At 40.1% G+C, this 21,980-nt stretch overlaps 1 protein-coding gene across 5 annotated transcripts in view; it reads right to left on the bottom strand.

Moving 5' to 3' along the window:
- Window positions 1–15,847, bottom strand: part of DNM3 (dynamin 3) — a 579,215-nt gene extending 563,368 nt beyond the window's left edge. For all 5 annotated transcript variants that reach the window (XM_067031599.1, XM_067031590.1, XM_067031586.1 and 2 more), the window contains exon 1: window positions 15,202–15,847. In XM_067031599.1, coding sequence (XP_066887700.1) covers window positions 15,202–15,362 — 161 coding nt within the window. In that variant the 5' untranslated portion in view covers window positions 15,363–15,847. The remainder of the gene's footprint in view (window positions 1–15,201) is intronic.
- Window positions 15,848–21,980: the final 6,133 nt, after the last annotated feature.

A 21,980-nucleotide genomic window follows, 5' to 3' on the forward strand; every position in this document is an offset into this window, starting at 1 on the left:
TTTTTAAATAGTTAGAAAACGTCCATTCTAGATAAAAGACTAAAGCTAACAACCATTAAATGGGTTCTGGTAGCAATTCCAACATGGGGAGGTGGTTTTCCACACCGACAATAAGCAGTACTCCAGACACCAGCTGGGTATCCTACAATTCAACTCAATTCTGACACTATCTACCTGGAGAAAGCATCAGATTTCACAGGTTGAGAGCTCAGTTCCACAAGACCGCCCTCTCCTGCAACTTCAGGCACCAGTCACAAGCCCAGGTTGTTAGCTGTGTTTCTAACCCACCAGCTACAGATTGGATGTTCCCATGACCTCCTCCTTGATTCAGTCAACTTGCTAGAGTGATTCAGAGAACTCAGAGAAGCATTTTACTTATTATACTACTGGTTTATTATAAAAAGATATATATAAATCAGGAACAGCCATATGGAAGAGACATACAGGACAAGGTATGGGGAAAGGGTGAGGAGATTCCATGCCTTCTCCAGGTACACCACTCTCCCCAAATCTCCACATGTTTGCCAACCCAAAAGCTCTCTGAACCCTGTCCTTTTGGGGTTTTTTATGAAGGCTTCATTACAGTTATGATTGATTAAATCATTAGCCACTGGCAACTGATTCAACTTGAAGCCCCTCTCCCCTCCCTAGAGGTTGGGGGTGGGGGATAGGACAAAGTTCCAGCCCTCTAATCATGTGGTTGGTTCCACTGGCCCTCATCCTTGGGTGCTTTCCAAAAGTCACCTCATTAACCTAACAAAAGACACCTTTATCACCTTCAACACTTAGGAAATTCCAAGGGTTTTGGGAGCTGTGAGCCAGGAACTGTGAACGAAGACCAAATATATTGAGAATTATCATGTGAATGACATGTCATGTAAATGACAAAATATATATTTTTCTTATAAGTCACAATATCGTAGCAATCATTTATTAAATGCTTATTATGGGCCATACGCTTTACATCATCTTACTTGGAACTCACACGCACATAAAACAATGAAGTCTGTATTATTGTCCCTATAATGCAAATAAAGAAATTAAGTCTCAGTGAGGTTCAATGGCTTGCTGAGGAGCCATGTGTGTATCCAGTATAGAGTCAGCAGTGGGACGGACACACCTACCAGCAAAGCTGGCACTCTATAACCAGAATATGATGACTCCTTTTCAAATACTGGCTTTTTGAGGATCTAAGAAAACAAATATCTTAAGTAAGACTAGGTACCCATCAAATTACTTATTTAAATGAATTAGTCTTTTCAATTTCAAGCCAAGGAAATGATAGACAATGAGGTCCTTCAGAAGCCCTACTAACTTCTAATGTATGTGTTATTCCTGGGGATATCATGACCTTGAAGCTCCGGGAAATGAAAATAAGACACTGTCACAAAGAAGCACTGAGGCACACACACTTTAAACTCCTGGAAATAAAGAATATTCAGCAAGGATGTTAGAAGAAAAACAAAATCTAAAGCAATCCTGTATCATTCATAAAATGCATGGACCAAATTAGTCATCCTTTTCCTCAACAATTATCTTGCCTTTCTTATTAACATTAAGAATTTAACACAACATTAATGCTCGTTGAAACTGTCAAAATAATTTCTATGACATCGATAGGCCTTACCCAAAGAAGACAAACACAAAAAAAGAATATGAAACAGGCAAACTGAAAGGTAAGGATTTGTTACCCAAATATGTATCTTTTTTTTTTTTTTAAGCATGCTCACTTGTTTTGTTTTTTATAAATTTATTTATTTATTTTTATTTTTGTCTGCGTTGGGTCTCCGTTGCTGTGCGGGGGCTTTCTCTAGTTGTGGCAAACAGGGGCTACTCTTCGTTGCAGTGCGTGGGCTTCTCATTGTGGTGGCTTCTCTTGTTGCAGAGCATGGGCTCCAGGCACGCAGGCTTCAGTAGTTGTGGCACACAGGCTCAGCAGTTGTGGCTCACAGGCTCTAGAGTGCAGGCTCAGTAGTTGTGGCACACGGGCTTAGTTGCTCTGTGGCATGTGGGATCTTCCCGGACCAGGGCTCAAACCCGTGTCCCCTGCATTGGCAGGCAGATTCTTAACCACTGCGCCACCAGGAAAGCCCCAAATATATATTTTAATTTACAAAAAATCTCACCTATTTCTTTAAATAGTAACCATTCCATTTATATTACTTATTCATACACAACTTTTCAGAAGCTTTCCTCAGTTTAAGCAAGGTCAATCAGTGACCAACCCAGGCACAACTTTCTAGATATGCCCACCTGGTATGAAAATATTAATATTGTGTGAAAACATCCACTATTTCATATAGTCTCTTCCTGGGCCCATCTGTTTCCTAAAAGTTACAATTTACTCTGGAATATATTATCTCAGCCAAATTACCTGGTCTAAGCCTGAGAAAAGTCCAGTTCCCTGTCTCTTTACCCTATTGTGTATTGGGGGGGGGGGAATCATTGCTGGTCTACCATCAAGAAAAGTAATGGAGGGGAGTATCAAGGAGGAGGATAGAGTGGTCCAATGGAAGGCAGTGGGCAAAGGAGGTGGAGAGGATGAGAGGGAGGCACTTTAAAACAATAAGAGGAGAAAGGGTAAATGATGAACTGCCATGGGGCTCCCAGTTCTGAACACCAACTTCCAAACTCAACTGTGATTCTATTTCTGACCTTGGGCAAATCTCTTGTTTCTCTGCATCCTAATGTAGCTCCAAGAAATGACAAAAATTAAACCAGGAGAAAGTTTTTTACAGAACCTAGTGAAAAGCCAGTCCTCACTACTGATTTTAAAAAAGCTAAGCCAGCTATGACCAAAAAAGCCCAGAATCGCCAACCTGGTATTAATAAACCTTCTAATTTTCTGGAATAGTGTTTAATTCAATAATACAAATCATTTAGTATCAACTTTCCCTTTGCCTTTACCCTCCTTTCTTTCTAAATACATTCTATTCTCAGGTTTGCCTTTAGAACATTTTCCCTGACATTTTGTCTTCCACTTGCTCTACTACTTTAACTAAATGCCTTATTCTTAAAGAATAGAATTCCATCTCCCTTAAGTATTAGTGCCTTAAAGATCCTTAGTGAATCTGATCTATCCCACCTATCTCAATGCATCCAGTTATATTTTTAATCTCTCCAACCTCTTTTCTTTCCTGCTACTCTTCTCTCAGGCCCTCTCCAACATACAGTGTTCTCTTTGTGATTAAGTGACAGTCTAAATTCAATGCCTTGTTGTCAAGTCAGACACTGAGACACAGATCACCAACTCCCTGCTTTGACATCGATACTTCAGTACATGCAGCCTTGAGCTAAAATGATACTGGCTGCCAAATGACACCGAAATCTCAAATACTGTCTGCTTTCCACTACTACATCACAATTCATTTTCAAAATTGTAGTTTTTCAGAGTTGTTTTCTTTGTCACAAAAATAAAGTGACATAGTATAAATTACTTTGTTCCATTTAGTTTACATTGTACCCAACTGCCTTCATTTTACAAACTCTTTGAAAGTTGTGGTCTCATAGCTTATGCTGTCAGTTCTTTTTATATATACATCAGCTCCTATACATTTATACTTCCTTCTACATTCTTACCCAGTACACTTAGAACTCAGTAATATATGCTCATTGACTTTCCTTGCCCACATTTTTCAAGAGTTTCAATAGGAGTCACATCCAAGGCTAAATCCCAGCTTGGCACTTGCTAGCCATGTGACCTTGTACAAATTACTTGTCTCTCTAACCCTGAGTTTCCTCCCTTATTAACAGGGGGATGTGAAAACAAGCTACAGAAGGCACGGAACGTGTATAATAGAATCCATGCCTGCAACCAAGTAAGGCGAAGCAAATATTGGCCTCCTTCTTCCTCCCACTTTATAAAAATGTGTTTACTATAACATAATCCTTTAGAATTTTTAAATGAATGCTGACTGTGAGAAAAAGCAAAGCAGACGAAGAGATAGGCAAAACTTTGGCCATATAGAAAATAAATTGATTTGTTCATACAGTGCATTAGCTCAGAGTTCTCTTGACTTGGCTCTGGTGGAAGAGGAAAAAAATCATCTATTTCTTTCAGCTGCTTGCAGTCCTCTCTTAAAATTAATCATAATAAGTAAAACAGCATAATTTAACTGTACTTATTAGCCCTAGCACCAAGTACTTACTACCTAAGACAAACACTAATATACTAAATGTATGTCCCATCAGTAGAGAACCCAATAGCCTACCTTCTAGAACAGCTAACTACTAAGTTTCCATTCCTCCAAAGTTTTGGATGACGCCTGCCCAACTTCATTCTTAAAGAAGTTAATGGAGTGTATTTTTTGATATCTGTTAATCATCAGTAAATTTCAAAACAGAGATATCCTAGGAAGTCCAGTTCACCTAGTATATTGCTTCTCACGAATTATTGATAATTAAGTTGTTATAATTAAATCCTACCAACTGAATTTGTGACAACCTAAAAGTATATTACATAATGTGAATTCAGCAAAAATATCTTTGTAATTTCAGGTTTTAGTAATTCATTGTTGGATGAAACAAAGTTTATGTTTCTGACACCAGTTAAATAGACCCTTGAGAACCATGAAGTATGATTTTCAACAAATTATCACATTTTAATTGTTAGCACCCATTTATCTAATAACCTTAATACTTGGAAGCCATTTGTTGAAAAATAGTCACTATGGGCTTCCCTGGTGGCTCAGTGGTTGAGAATCCGCCTGCCGATGCAGGGGACACGGGTTCGTGCCCCGGTCCGGGAAGATCCCACATGCCGCGGAGCGGCTGGGCCCGTGAGCCATGGCCGCTGAGCCTGTGCATCCGGAGCCTGTGCTCCGCAACGGGAGAGGCCACAACAGTGAGAGGCCCGTGTACCACAAAAAAAAAAAATAGTCACTATTTCAGATGCTTTGATATTTTAAAAAATCTTTTCCCTCAATACACAGCTATTTCTGAATTAAGAAGTTTACTAATATGCATGCTCTGTGCCTAATCTTATTTGCAATTAGAGAACTCTTACCTCCTCAATTTTTAATACTCTCTTGAAATCAGTCAAAGGATTTAAGAATAAATTAGTATCTAAGACATATAAATGACTTTGGATTATTGAAAAATTATCTGGTCACGTCCATTCAACAATAGCATCAAATTGCTCACTTTTTTTTTTTTTTTTTTTTTTTGCAGTACGCGGGCCTCTCACTGTTGTGGCCTCTCCCGTTGCAGGGCACAGGCTCGGGACGCGCAGGCTCAGCGGCCATGGCTCAAGGGCCCAGCCGCTCCACGGCATGTGGGATCCTCCCGGATCAGGGCACGAACCCGCATCCCCTGCATCGGCAGGCGGACTCTTAAGAACTGCGCCACCAGGGAAGCTCCAAATTGCTCACTTTTAAGGTTCTCCTGTGAAACAACTCTAATTTGATAATCAACATACCTATCTTTAACCTCACAAATAAATAAATAAACCTTACATGACATTTCCACATTGAAATGTACTCCCCTCAACACAGTCACTTTATCCTTTATTTGATCCCCATTAGTCAAAAAACCTATTATACTTGTGCAAAATTGAAAGTCTATTTACCAAATAAGGAGTCAGAAGGAAGGAGGGAGCTGGGCTTAGTCAGGGCTTGCCTTTGAGGACTACAAAGAGGAGAAAGCACATGGAAACTGAAGTCCACGGTTGCTAATCTAGGTGAGCCATGTGGATTAAAGGCTCTTGGTGCTCCAGCCAGGCGTCAGGGCTGTGCCTCTGAGGTGGGAGAACCAACTTCAGGACACTGGTCCACAAGAGACAATCCAGCTCCACATAATATCAAACAGCTAAAATCTCCGAGAGAGCTCCACCTCAACACCAAGACCCAACTTCACTCAACAACCAGCAAGCTACAGTGTTGGACACCCTATGCCAAACAACTAGCAAGACAGGAACACAACTCCATCCATTAGCAGAGAGGCTGCCTAAAATCATAATAAAGCTACAGACACCCCAAAACACACCACCAGACATGGACCAGCCCACCAGAAACACGAGATCCAGCCTCATCCAGCCGAGCACAGGCACTAGTCCCCTCAACCAGGAAACCTACTCAACCCACTGAACCAACCTTAGCCACTGGGGACAGACACCAAAAACAGAGGGAACTACGAACCTGCAGCCTGCAAAAAGGAAACCCCAAACACAGTAAGATAAGCAAAATGAAAAGACAGAAAAACACACAGCAGATGAGGGAGCAAAGTAAAAACCCACCAGACCTAACAAATGAAGAGGAAAAAGGTAGTATACCTGAAAAAGAATTCAGAATAATGATAGTAAAGATGATCCAAAATCTTGGAAATAGAATAGACAAAATGCAAGAAACATTTAACAAGGACCTAGAAGAACTAAAGAAGAAGCAAGCAATGATGAACAACACAATAAATGAAATTAAAAATACTCTAGATGGGATCAAGAGCAGAATAACTGAGGCAGAAGAACGGATAAGTGACCTAGAAGATAAAACAGTGGAAATTACTGCAGAGCAGAATAAAGAAAAAAGAATGAAAAGAACTGAGGACAGTCTCAGAGACCTCTGGGAAAACATGAAACATACCAACATTCGAATTATAGGGGTCCCAGAAGAAGAAGAGAAAAAGAAAGGGACTGAGAAAATATTTGAAGAGATTATAGTTGAAAACTTCCCTAATATAGGAAAGGAAATAGTTAATCAAGTCCAGGAAGCACAGAGAGTCCCATACAGGATAAACCCAAGGATAAACACGCCAAGACACATAATAATCAAACTGTCAAAAATTAAATACAAAGAAAACATATTAAAAGCAGCAAGGGAAAAACAACAAATAACACACAAGGGAATCCCCATAAGGTTAACATCTGATCATTAAGCAGAAACCCTACAAGCCAGAAGGGAGTGGCAGGACATATTTAAAGTGATGAGGGAAAAAACCTACAACCAAGATGACTCTACCCAGCAAGGATCTCATTCAGATTTGATGGAGAAATTAAAACCTTGACAGACAAGCAAAAGCTGAGAGAGTTTAGCACCACCAAACGAGCTCTACAACAAATGCTAAAGGAACTTCTCTAGGCAAGAAACACAAGAGAAGGAAAAGACCTACAAGGACAACCCGAAATAATTAAGTAAATGGTAATAGGAACATACATATCGATAATTACCTTAAATGTAAATGGATTAAATGCTCCCGCCAAAAGACACAGACTGGCTGAATGGATACAAAAACAAGATCCATATATATGCTGTCTACAAGAGACCCACTTCAGACCTAGGGACACATACAGACTAAAAGTGAGGGGATGGAAAAAGATATTCCATGCAAATGGAAATCAGAAGAAAGCTGGAGTAGCAATTCTCATATCAGACAAAGTAGACTTTAAAATAAAAACTATTACAAGAGACAAAGAAGAACACTACATAATGATCAAGGGATTGATCCATGAAGAAGATATAACAATTGTAAATATTTATGCACCCAACATAGGAGCACCTCAATACATAAGGCAAATACTAACAGCCATAAAAGGGGAAATCGATAGTAACACAATCATAGGGGACTTTAACACCCCACTTTCACCAATGGACAGATCATCCAAAATGAAAATAAATATGGAAACACAAGTTTTAAATGATACATTAAACAAGATGGACTTAATTGATATTTATAGGACATTCCATCCAAAAACAACAGAATACACATTCTTCTCAAGTGCTCATGGGACATTCTCCAGGATAGATCCTATCTTGGGTCACAAATCTAGCCTTGGTAAATTTAAGAAAACTGAAATTTTATCAAGTATCTTTTCAGACCACAATGCTATGAGACTAGATATCAATCACAGGAAAAGATCCATAAAAAATATAAACACATGGAGGCTAAACAATACACTACTTAATAATGAAGTGATCACTGATGAAATCAAAGAGGAAGTCAAAAAATACCTAGAAACAAATGACAATGGAGACACGATGACCCAAAACCTATGGGATGCAGCAAAAGCAGTTCTAAGAGGGAAGTTTATAGCAATACAATCCTACCTTAAGAAACAGGAAACATTTCAAATAAAGGACCTAACCTTGCACCTAAAGCAATTAGAGAAAGAAGAACAAAAAAAACAAATTTCATGGAAGGATAGAAATCATAAAGATCAGATCAGAAATAAGTGAAAAAGAAATGAAGGAAACAAGAGCAAAGATCAATAAAAGTAAAAGCTGCTTCTTTGAGAAAATAAATAAAATTGATAAACCATTAGCCAGACTCATCAAGAAAAAAAGAGAGAAGACTCAAATCAATAGAATTAGAAATGAAAAAGGAGAAGTAACAACTGACACTGCAGAAATACAAAAGATTATGAGAGATTACTACAAGCAACTCTATGCTAATAAAATGGACAATCTGGAAGAAATGGACAAATTCTTAGAAATGCACAACCTGCTGAGACTGATCCAGGAAGAAATAGAAAATATGAACAGACCAATCACAAGCACTGAAATTGAAACTGTGATTAAAAATCTTCCAACAAACAAAAGCCCAGGACCAGAGGGCTTCACAGGTGAATTCTATCAAACATTTAAAGAAGAGCTAACACCTATCCTTCTCAAACTCTTCCAAATGATAGCAGAGGGAGGAACACTCCCAAACTCATTCTATGACACCACCATCACCCTGATACCAAAACCAGACAAAGACGTCACAAAGAAAGAAAACTACAGGCCGATATCACTGATGAACATAGATGCAAAAATCCTCAACAAAATACTAGCAAAGATAATCCAACAGCACATTAAAAGGATCATACACCGTGATAAAGTGCAGTTTATTCCAGGAATGCAAGGATTCTTCAATATATGCAAAACAATCAACATGATACACCGTATCAACAAACTGAAGGAGAAAAACCACATGATCATCTCAATAGATGCAGAGAAAGCTTTGACAAAATTCAACACCCATTTATGATTTTAAAAAAAAAACCTGCAGAAAGTAGGCATAAAGGGAATTTTCCTCAACATAATAAAGGCCATATGTGACAAACCCACAGCCAACATTGTCCTCAATGGAAAACAAAAATAAACAAATGGGACCTAATGAAACTCAAAAGCTTTTGCACAGTAAAGGATACCATAAACAAGACCAAACCAAATGAAACCATTTCCACTAAGATCAGGAACAAGACAAGGTTGCCCACTCTCACCACTCTTATTCAAAATAGTTTTGGAAGTTGTAGCCACAGCAATCAGAGAAGAAAAAGAAATAAAAGGAATCCAAATCGGAAAAGAAGAAATAAAGCTGTCACCCCTTGCAGATAACATGATACTATATAGAGAGACCTAAAGATGCTACCAGAAAACTACTAGAGCTAATCAATGAATTTGGTAAAGTAGTAGGATACAAAATTAATGCACAGAAATCTCTGGCATTCTTATACACTAATGATGAAAAATCTGAGAGTGAAATTAAGAAAACAATCCCATTTACCACTGCAACAAAAAGAATAAAATATCTAGGAATAAACCTACCTAAGGAGACAAAAGACCTGTATGCAGAAAATTATAAGACACTGATGAAAGAAATTAAAGATGATACAAATAGATGGAGAGATATACCATGTTCTTGGATTGGAAGAATCAACTTTGTGAAAATGACTCTACTACCCAAAGCAATCTACAGATTCAATGCAATCCCTATCAAACTACCACTGGCATTTTTTTTTTTTTTACAGAACTAGAACAAAAAATTTCACAATTTGTATGGAAACACAAAAGACTCCGAATAGCCAAAGCAATCTTGAGAACAAAAAATGGAGCTGGAGGAATCAGGCTCCCTGACTTCAGACTATATTAAAAGCTACAGTAATCAAGACAGTATGGTACTGGCACAAAAGCAGAAGTATAGATCAATGGAACAGGGTAGAAAGCCTAGAGATAAACCCACGCACCTATGGTCACCTTATCTTTGATAAAAGAGGCAAGAATATACAATGGAGAAAAGACAGCCTCTTCAATAAGTGGTGCTGGGAAAACTGGACAGGTACATGTAAAAGAATGAAATTAGAACAATCCCTAACACCATACACAAAAATAAACTCAAAATGGATTAAAGACCTAAATGTAAGGCCAGACACTATAAAACTCTTAGAGGAAAACATAGGAAGAACACTCTTTGACATAAATCACAGCAAGATCTTTTTGATCCACCTTCTAGAGTAATGGAAATAAAACCAAAAATTAACAAATGGGACCTAATGAAACTTCAAAGCTTTTGTACAGCAAAGGAAACCATAAACAAGATGAAAACACAACCCTCAGAATGGGAGAAAATATTTGCAAATGAAGCAACTGACAAAGGATTAATCTCCAAAATTTATAAGCAGCTCATGCAGCTCAATAACAAAAAAACAAACAACCCAATCCAAAAATGGGCAGAAGACCTAAATAGACATTTCTCCAAAGAAGATATACAGATTGCCAACAAACACATGAAAGAATACTCAACATCATTCATCATTAGAGAAATGCAAATCAAAACTACAATGAGATATCATGTCACACTGGTCAGAATGGCCATCATCAAAAAATCTAAAAACAATAAATGTTGGAGAGGGTGTGGAGAAAAGGGAACGCTCTTGCACTGTTGGTGGGAATGTAAATTGATACAGCCACTATGGAGAACAGTATGGAGGTTCCTTAAAAAACTACAAATAGAACTACCATATGACCCATCAATCCCACTACTGGGTATATACCCTGATAAAACCATAATTCAAAGAGAGACATGTACCAAAATGTTCACTGCAGCTCTACTTACAATAGCCAGGACATGGAAGCAACCTAAGGGTCCATCAACAAATGAATGGATAAAGAAGATGTGGCACATATATACAATGGAATATTACTCAGCCATAGAAAGAAATGAAACTGACTTATTTGTAGTGAGGTGGATGGACCTGGAGTCTGTCATACAGAGTGAAGTAAGTCAGAAGGAGAAAAACAAATACCATATGCTAACACATATATATGGAATCTAAGAAAAAAAATGTCATGAAGAGACTAGGGGTAGGACAGGAATAAAACACAGACCTACTAGAGCATGGACTTGAGGATATGGAGAGGGGGAAGGGTAAGCTGGGACAAAGTGAGAGAGTGGCATGGACATATATACACTACCAAACATAGGGTGGATAGCTAGTGGAAGCAGCCGTGTGGCACAGGGAGATCAGCTAGGTGGTTTGTGACCACCTAGAGGGGTGGGATAGGGAGGGTGGGAGGGAGGGAGATGCAAGAGGAAAGAGATATGGGAACATATGTATATGTATAATTGATTCACTTTGTTGTAAAGCAGAAACTAACACCATTGTAAAGCAATTATACTCCAATACAGATGTTAAAAAAAAGTCTATTTACCATTTAGCCTAGAAGAAAAAAATGCAAATCCTTTGCCTATATAATAAGCATTGAAGAACTAATGTTTTTAACAAGTATGTTATTAAAAAACATTTACACCTTAGCAACTACTACAGTTGTCACTTAACACCTCTATAAACAAGTTATATTCCCTATCAACACATACTTAAATAAATAATCCATTATATCCTAAAGCTCCCTTCAAGAAAGTCTAATATAGGTAAAGAAAAAAACTTATCTTTTAACTAATGTTGTTTCTGCCTAAGGGGTTGCCTCAAATCCTCCGTGAAATGAGGCAAGATAGACATACATAAAAAAATATGAATGAAATCATTAACATAGCAGTTTCTTATTATTTTAGGTGGTGATTTTAAGTGTGATCAAAGAAAGAAGTTAAAAGTATTTATCAGAGGAACTGGTAAATCTCACTATGGAGGGGGTTCAATACAGCACAGAGGTTTTAGGGCACAAGTATAGAGCCCAGATACCTCAAGTTGAATCCTAGCTCCACTGTTTTTGTTAAATTTGCCTTCAGCAAGTTACTCAAAGTCTCTAAATCTCAATTTCCTCTTCTGTAAAACAGAACTCTTAAGAGTACCCTCCTCTTCAGGGTTTTATGAGGATTCAATGAGATTATCCATGTAAAAGCACCTAGAAGAGTACCTGATGCATAACAAGTACTCCATAAATGTTGACCATTATCATCATCAACATCTCACTGCACTGTTAAAAAAATAAAGGGGGGGTGGTGTAAAAGTAGTTGAATAAATTCTTCTGTACACAAACCAGACCAATGGGCAGACCCCAAGCCATCTAGTGAACCCCTATATTCAGACCATGAGTCTCAGCCTCTATTCATTAGACCTTAAGCTGCCTCTCACTGAGAGCATTATATCTCATCTGAACACCCAAAAGAACAATCTGGTTACTCACACGATATTACATTAATATGTAAATTCATCACTTCAGCAAGAAAAATCACAAATAATTAGTTCATTCATCATTCATTTTATTCATAATAATCTCAAACTTGTCACCCCAAAATTGGATTTTAGAGCTACAGTTAAATGAAGTAACACATTCACATCCAAATTCACTCAGTGGTGTCAAAAAAATCAATATAAACAAACAAACTGAGAGGAGAAGAGATGTTTAGTCCACTAAACATGGAATGTTAAATATTAAGGAGAAAACGCATCATTATTTTGAAGACCAGCTTAAATGATGAGCAAATGCTTAATTTACACAAGTAATGATCCCTTGTTTTATGACTGCATTCAATAACTGCACAGAGGTCAGAGTCTTAAAATGAAAACAGCTACATGTAAAAGAGGAAAGTTTCATTCTTAAAGAAACTTATCTTTTTTGGAAAATTTCTGGATACTAAAAAGATAAAAGGTTATAGTAGAATACGAGTAGTTTTTTCCACCTAGGATGAATCTCCTAACAAACTAGAGAATTCCTTTTTCCCTAAGGTTGGTTTATAATTAGAAATTAGATTCCTCAATAATTCAATGACCGAAACCTTTATTAAAGTCAAATGACCTTTTTAATTAATTTTCTCATAATATATAAGCTCTGCTGGCAGGTATCATCTCTACAGATAATAAAGCATTACTATATTTACTAAATGAGTTTTTCCCTTTATATCCATCCTTTTCTTTGACTTGATATTCTTACAGTAATTAATTATTGGTAAAGCTTTAAAGAGTATAATAAATTACTAATGTATTCTGGTAAATGATGTCCCTATTTTTCATTCTATCATAAAAAATGTTCAAGCTACAATATTTTACTCTTCCAGAGTTTTTTAAATTCTCATTTGAAAAGAGGATAGTTACTGAGGAAAAATGTTTACAATTTTATTACAGCATTAATGAATATATTCAGGATTTGAAAATCTGAAGAACAGAATTAAGATACATGCATAAAATGACATTAGGTTCAAAAGCTCTTGCCACAAAAAGTACATTTATAAAACAGACTCATCCAACTAAATATATGAAAAATGCATAAAATATGGTAACTGCATTTGAATTACTTACGATTTTAATCTTTAAGTATTTGTTTAAAACACTAAAGTAGCTAAATGACAAGTAAGGCATACTGTTAAATGTTCTGGAGTTTGAAAACCCAAAAATACGTTGTCATCAAACCTCACCTTCCCTATAGATACCACTTTAAATTTAGTGAATTTCATTGGCAATAAATCAGAGAGTAAAACCCTTAAGTATGTGACTGTTCTGTGCACATGCTTTAAATCACATATTCATCCATCACTTCACCATAAGTCTATGATGACGTAGGCAAAATGCTTTACCATCACTTTTCTCATCACTCAAATTAATGATAAAACCAAGCAAAGTGATTAAGTGACTTAGTCAGAGATACCAATCATCAGCAATTTTACTTTTTTTTAGTTAGGCTTCTTAGCTTTCTAGTTCAACAGGAAAAACAAAAACCCTAAAAGTGTCATCTGAGAGACAGAGCATCATCTGAGAGAAAAGAATATACACTTTATGGATACTAGCATTCCCAAAGGAGGTATGGGAATACCTAAATTTTACACATCACCAAACACTAACAAAAAAAGAAGACAAAAAAAAAAAAAACAGGAACTTTCTGAATCCCAAATAAAAAGAGTAAAGTACAATCTCTGTATTGTACCCTCTCTGGCCCACTCTCTCGGCTGTTGTACATTTCTACCTGGTTTACTGCTAGGAAACAGATTTCGTCTTTCATAATGCTTTCTAATGGGCTTTCCTTAGCAAATGTCTACACTGCTCAGGCAAGGCCGTTAAGGTAACTTAATCTCTCATGAATTGCTCAATGGAAAAACTGCTGATTCCCAATTTAAAAATTAATTCTTTAGCTTTTTCTGAATTAAGAGTAACTACGAAACCCGTAACTATAATTTGGATTCAGCGTGTTAACTTGAAGGCTGGCAGGACAAATAAAAGCTTAGGGAACCGAAGATGATGCTGGGGGAGGGGGTGCAGAGAGAGTGCAAGAAAGATGCTCGTCCCTTCCGAGATGATGCAGGAATGACATGGCACCTGGACAACACAAGTCCACGTCCACCCCCCTCAGGGTCTGTGCCTCGGTTTCTCTGACATATGCCTGGATCTGTGAATAGGTGCACACGCAAACACACCACCTTTTATTCTTCGACTTCTAGAGAGGAGAACGGTGGCGAAGCGTCGCGGGTTTAAGCCTCACCACAACAAACGATTTCTTTCTCCTCACACCCCGCCTCCCCTGCTAGGGGAAGGCGACGACTGTCTCGAACAGTAGACAGCTGACAAGAGCCGAGAATCAGGGCGAGAAGGAAAGCATCTCCAAGGGGGGGGAGGGGCGGGGAAATAAACCCCACATCCTTGCCGAGAGCCTCCGGGAGGCTGACTAGAAAAGGAGGAGGATATTGAGCTGGGAAAACAGAGAGGGGGACTGCGAAGCTCCCAGACGCGCGACGCACCCAGGCTGCCCAGGGCTGGCGCACATCGGGCGGGGGAAGTCGATCCCGGGGCGGACCCCCTCCCCCGACTCCCAGACCGGAGGACCAGGAGGAAATGGCTTTGTATAGCAGGATGAAAGGCAGACAGGGGAGCCGCCAGGCGGGGAGGGACAGAGGATACCCGGAGCCGGGACGACCCCGCCCGCCTCACAGACACCTCCGCTCTTCCCTCCGTTCCGCCGCAGCCCCTGGTCCAGCCTCGCGCTCCCGCCGTCCACACTCGAACGGCCCGGAGTGGGGTCGCCCCCACACCCACCGCCCCACCCCCGCGCCCTGCACGCTCACCTGCCCACGAAGTTCTCGAGCACCGAGCTCTTGCCGGCGCTCTGGCCGCCCACCACGGCGATCTGCGGCAGCTCCAGCAGACAGCTCTGTCCCAGAGAGGAAAAGGCGTCCTGCAGACGGTTCACTAGAGGGATCAGCTCCTCCATCTCCCGGTTCCCCATTGTGACTGCGCCGCCGGCTGCCTGCTAGACCCTGCTAGTCTCTGCGACCTGGCGGGGAGCCGGGGCCGCGCAGCCCTCGCCGCCGCTGCCGCGCTCAGTTCAGTCAGCCGGGTCCAGTCAGACGTCGGATCCCGCCACCGTCCGGCCTCTAGTGCGCTCCTGACAGCAACAGCCCCGAAGCGCGCCTGCGCAGGCGAGCGGGGGCGTGGCCTGGCCCCGCGACCGCGCCGCCCGCGGCGCGCTGGGCGTCTGCTTTGCCATAGTATCCCCAGCCAGACTTACCAGCGCGGCGCGCACGCACTGCCTCCCAGCTGCGGCCAGATGCCACCGCCTCTGTCGTCTGATTTCAAGGCTCAGGAGCAGAGTTACAGCACTTGGTCAGGGAATGGCATAAAATCAGCAGCAGCCAGCGGCACTGTTCCCTTTCAGTAGCTACAAAGCCAAAGTCCAGTGGAAAGCCCTACCGCCGGTAACAAGTCAGCACTGTCGCCAGCGGCAGCACCTCGGCTGCCTCCCCCAGTGCACCGCCTCCAGAGTGCACCTCCCAGAAGGAAATCTCTCGTTCTCACTCCCCACTCCAGAACCCTGGCTCTTCCTGGGGTAGCCGGCCTTTTGGAGTCTAAATTCTTCAATATGACATCCATTTCAGGCCCTGCGTAGTCTGACCCTACTTAATCGTTCAACTTTAACGGCTTGGTCCTCCCGGCCCCATCTAAGGAAAGGTGGAGTCCGTCGTGCTTACCCTGCACCACTCCTCCTCTTCAATCTACCAAGCTCATTCTGTCCTTTGAGACCCTTCATGCCATTTCTCCTCCTGATCTTATTCTATAGGCTCTATCAATAACTATGCACTCTGCACCCATTCTCTCAAGTTTAGCGAACTGAGAAAACTGTACGTTGGGTCCTGTGCCTTGTGATGGCGACACAAAGGATAAATACATGCTTCCCTTAGCCTCCTTAAAGGGATCCTCTTTTCAAATACTGATACTCCTCAGGATTTAATTCATGGACCTTTTAGTCTACCTGAGGACTTCTCGTAGCTTTAACTACACATAATGGCTAGGGACTACAGAATCTAAATAACTAGCCCACCTCTCTCTTCTGGGCCTTACACTATATTCCCGTTGGTCCTAGACCTCACTGCCTGAATTAATGTATCCTCACTTCTGACTTAATTTATTCAAATCTGAACTCATCTTTTCTAGTCTCAACACTTAATGCTATAAATTTCCCTCGAACCATAAAAATACTTGTATAAAAATGTCCATTATAACCAAAAACCCAAGAACCCAAATGTCCATCAAAAGGTAAATGAATAAACAAGTGTGATACATGCATTCAGTGATAGATTCTCGGCAACAAAGAGGAGTGGATTCTGATACAGCAACAACTTAGTTGAATCTCAGATGCATTAGTTGAATGAAAGAAGCCAAAGTACGTATTGTATGATTCCGTTTATGTGAAGTTCTGGAACAGGCAAAACTATTCTACAGTGACAGAAGTCAGAGCAGTGGTTGCTTTGAGGGGTGGGGATTGACTGCTAGAGGCATGAGAGACTTGTGAAGGTGATGAAAATGTTCTATATCTTGATTTGAGTGTGAGTATACATTTACCAAACCTCATCAAACTAAACATTTAAGATCTGTGCATTTCACTGTAAATTATATTCAACTTTTAAAAAAAGAAGAAGAAGAGAAAGACAAAACAAAACAAATCATCTTCTCCAAGGTAAGTGGGATGTCTGCCCAACAGACAGCAATGTCTGCTTTTTCTAAGAATCACTCCTCCATCTACCATACGGTTGAAGCCAGAGCAGTCATGACAATAAAATGGCATTAGGGCAACTAACTGTGCCGTGGCCACAGCCTGATGCACCAGGGGAACACTGACTCATGCTGTATCTATCAGAACCCTTTCCAAGTACTACAGAATTCAGAGGGAGAAAGAGAGAACTATGGAACTATGGTTAGTAATGTTTTCATCTACAGAAGGGAGATGCAAAAGATGCTGGTCTTCAGAGAGAAAAATTTAAAAATACAGAAAGAGAGGAGCAGAGAGAAGTCCTAAGGTACTTGTATCCTCATTCTAGTTAATTCCTGAGGCTCAGCTACAAAGAGTCCCACCCAGTCCCAGTCCAGAATCTAGAAGTCATTCCAACTCCCTTTCTCTTTCTTCCTCATCCCCTACCTCAAGTTGGTTCCCAAATCATGCCCTTTCTACCCCCCTGGAACCCATCTCCTCCTCCTCCTTTTTGCTGTCAGTGCCTCAATTTTACTGTGATTGGTTGAACAGCCACCTTCTTCTATGCTTCCCATGTATAGGCACCCTGAATAAATCTTCACATTACACTTGACACATTGCATTGAGTCTCTAATTTACATCTTTCTCTTCCACTAACACAGTAGGCAGAATAATGCCCCCACAAATTATGTCCACATTCTAATCCCTAGAACCTATGAACATCTTACCTGACATGGCAAATGGGACTTTACAGATGTGATTAAATTAAATAGCTTTGAATGGGGAGATTGTGCTGGATTATCTGGATGGGCCCAGTTTAAGAAAAGAGAACCTTTACCAGCTATGTCAGAGGGAGACATGACTATAGAAGAGTAGTTACAGAGATGCAACTTTGCTGGCTTTGAAGATGGAGAAAGCGGGGACCACAAGCCAAGGAATGCAGGCAGTCTCAAGAATCTGGAAAAGGCAGGAAACAGATAATCCTTATCCCCGAGAGCCTCCAAAAGGACCACAGCCCTGCCAACACCTTGGTTTTAGCCCAGTGAGACTAGTGTTGGACTTTTAATCAACAGAACTATAAGATAATAAATTTGTGTTGTTTTGAAAGACTATGTTTGTGGTAATTTGTTACAGCAGCCACAGAAAGATAATACAACTAATGACAAGCTCCTTGAGGGCAAGATCCATCTCTGTGATTCTCAATGCCTAGCACAGTGCTTCGCACCTAAGACGACCACAGTCTATTGCAGATAGACATACATTATTATAACACAATGTAGTAAGTGTTCTAAGGGTGCGATGGACTGAATTGTCTGCTCAAAATCCATATGTTGAAGCCCTAACCCCCAGTGTAGCTGTATTTGGAGTAAAGAAGTAATTAAAATTAAATAAGGTCATAAGAGTGGAGCCTTGATCCAATAGGATTAGTGTCCTTCTAAGAGGAGACACTAGAGAGCTTGCTCTCTTTCTCTTTCTGCCATGCGAGGACACAGTGAGAAGACAGCCATCTACAAGCCAGGAAGAGGATCCTCACCAGGAACTGAATCAGTCAGCACCTTAATCTTGGACTTCCAACCTCCAGAATTTTGAGAAAATAAATTTCTGTTGTTTAAGCCACCCAGCCTATGGTATTTTGCTATGGCATCCCAAGCTAAGACACAGGGTTTATTTAAAGGAACACGAGATAGAAATCCGAGAGTAACAATACTGCCTGGAGAGGGTCATGGAAGTTTCAGAGAAGAGATGACTCTTGAGGTGAGCCTTAATGAGTCTGTCCTGCACCTGGCTATGTGCTGTGAGGAATATAAAAGATTCAGAAGCACTCATCCTTGCCTCGAGTATCTTGCACTCCACTCTAGGAGACAGTGCTACCATGCATTAGACAGAGAATGTATCATCCTTAGATAAATTTGAATTTCATGTGCACTGAAGCAATGCCTATCATCTCTATTCTCTAGAACTTAGGAAAAGTCAGTCCCACCCACCTCCTTCAAGAAATCATCCTGAACTAGTCTTGTTAATTGCTTTCCTTCTTTACTTCCCATTTCCAGAATCAGTGCTACAGTAACATGAAATCAAGAGAAATTAAACACACACAGACACACTTTACACCATTTGCTCATAAATTACCTTGGATAAAACAACTAGCAAGGGAAAACTTGAAAGTAAGAAGCAGGGGGAAAATTTTGACAGAAAGACAACCTACACCTTTGAGAGTGAATGCAAAGATGCAATATTCTTACTCTGTGTACTATTTAAGACCTATTCAAGGCCTTCAGTTCTTTCTCTAAAGGTTATCTTGTGGAGAGATTTTAGATCTTACTGCAAATCATCTTGTCTGTGGGCATCTTTTGAATTCTGTAAACCCTGTGAACATCCAATATAGATATACAGACTTTCAATACTGTAGCCATTGTAGTTGACACTTATGCCCTCAGGGCTTCTTTCCTTTAGTCTGGGGTAGGGGGGGAGGGTGGTGTTGAGAGGGCAAAGACTCCCAGTTTTATTGTCCATATTTTTCATCAGCTGTCATCAAGAAGCAAAATAACTCTGGAAGCACCACTCTGTATGGCTTCTGTCAATTTGAGATCCAACAGATGGGAACTCACCAGTAGTCTCATGGAAGCATGGATAAATCTACACACATGCAGAGCACAAATACCAGTAGGCAAGTGTAAAGTATTAGAGAAAAGGGTTAAGGAGAACTCCCTATATCACTTAAGTCTGATATAGCAGCCAGTTTGTGCTTCTTTCTATCAAGTAGGTATGACTGTGTTCTCCTGTAAATATAATCCATATATACTAATAGATTTTAAAAAGGTGAAGGTTCCTCTAGTGCTTAATTCTCATTTATTGAATTATAAATCTCTCCGTGTGTATATATACGTATATATATATATATATATATATACACAACTATGTATATATATAGAATTACAATAATATCTATTTGGTAAGCTATAAATGGCCATTTAAAATGTTTATGAAGACTTTTTAATGATACAAAGAAATGCTAAGAATGAAATATTAAATTTAAAGAGCAGGGTACAAACTTTTATATAAAGTATTACCATATCTACATAAAAGGCCATGTCTAGGAAAAAGAACTGGAAAGAAATATACCCAGAAATTTAATGTTATTCCCTATGAGAAAGTATGGGGAAAAAATTACTGTCCTTTTCCTTTTATTTCTCAAATTTTCTACAATGAGCATGTATTACTCTTACAATTTAAAAAGATGAATAGGGGCTTCCCTGGTGGCCCAGTGGTTAAGAATCCACCTGCCAATTCAGGGAACACGGGTTCGATCCCTGGTCCAGGATGCCGAGGAGCAACTAAGCCCGTGAGCCACAACTACTGAGCCTGTGCTCTAGAACCCGAGAGACACAACTGCTGATTCCCAAGTGCCTAGAGCCCGTGCTCCACAAGAAGAGAAGCCACCGCAGTGAGAAGCCTCTGCACCACAAGGAAGGGTAGCCCCCGCTCACCACAACTAGAGAAAGCCCGCGCACAGCAGTGAAGACCCAATGCAGCCAAAAGTAAATTTTAAAACTTTTAAGAAGAGTTAAAAAATATAAAAGTTGAATAAATGCCATTTGATTGACCCATAATTGGTTTACATACACACCAGCTTATCAAAGACAAAAGTGTTGCATAATGTAAGGTTAAAAGACCTTTGCAAATAGAAGCAGGAGAGTCCTCAAGCTTCCCTATCCCCAAAACTTTGCCACTCAATGGCAGTGAATAACTAGCTAACTATAACTAAGGTTTTGTTTTGTTTTGTTTTTTTCCGGTATGCGGGCCTCTCACTGCTGTGGCCTCTCCCATTGCGGAGCACAGGCTCCAGAGGCGCAGGCTCAGCAGCCATGGCTCACGGGCCCAGCTGCTCCACGGCATGTGGGATCTTCCCAGACCAGGGCACGAACCCGTGTCCCCTGCATCGGCAGGCGGATTCTCAACCACTGTGCCACCAGGGAAGCCCCTAACTAAGGTTTTTAAATGGGAAATATTTCTGTCTGATTTAAGCAGTAAAAATGTGAGATGCCCAGGCCACCATGATCACATGGACTATCATTAGCCAAGAGTTCATTCAGTACACAAAACTGCAGACTATTCACAGTTGTAGGAAAGTAGTTACATGTACTGAATTTTGTTTACTTAAAGCATAGTTCATAATCTATGGAATCAACAAGCCAGACATAGAATATTACATCTTATATGAATACATTTATATGACATTCTAGACAATCTGTGTTGACAGAAGGCAGTCTGGAGCTGAGGATGGGGGACTAGGGCACATGGAAATTATGTCTTGACTGTGATGGTAGTTATGTAGTTGTATATGTTTGTCAATACTCATTGAGCTGTACACTTAATATTATACTGCAATAAAAATAAATAACCTCTGGCATTTATGTAACGGTAATACATGAAATGGTAATACAAAGTATGATAGTCTCAGTCTGGGAACAACTTAAGTAATAGTCAGCCACAATCCAAAATAAAAATATACCTAACCCCTTCCCCAAGAAGCTTGTAATGACTCTCAAATTCTGCCAATGTAGAGTTATTCTTATGGGATCTCTGAGTGTTACGTTAATGGGAAAACATCACTTGGAAAAGAGAAAAAATTACTTTAAGCCATTATCATATCTTAGAAAAGATTACATTACAGCAGTGCCAGCTTAGAAATGGGGGTCTGGGACTGGGGCAAGGGGACAAGAATGGGGAGGACCTCATACACACACCACAGTGAGAGTGCCCTAAGACAGCTTTGCCTGTTTCACCAGGTCTCCTCTCTTTTATTTTACAGGAGAAGTATAAACCTCAGAAAAGTACATCCATGATGATACAATTGACACCCAACTGAACCCCCTC

This window comes from Kogia breviceps, chromosome 1 (assembly GCF_026419965.1).
Source record: "Kogia breviceps isolate mKogBre1 chromosome 1, mKogBre1 haplotype 1, whole genome shotgun sequence".
Lineage (NCBI taxonomy): Eukaryota > Metazoa > Chordata > Mammalia > Artiodactyla > Physeteridae > Kogia > Kogia breviceps.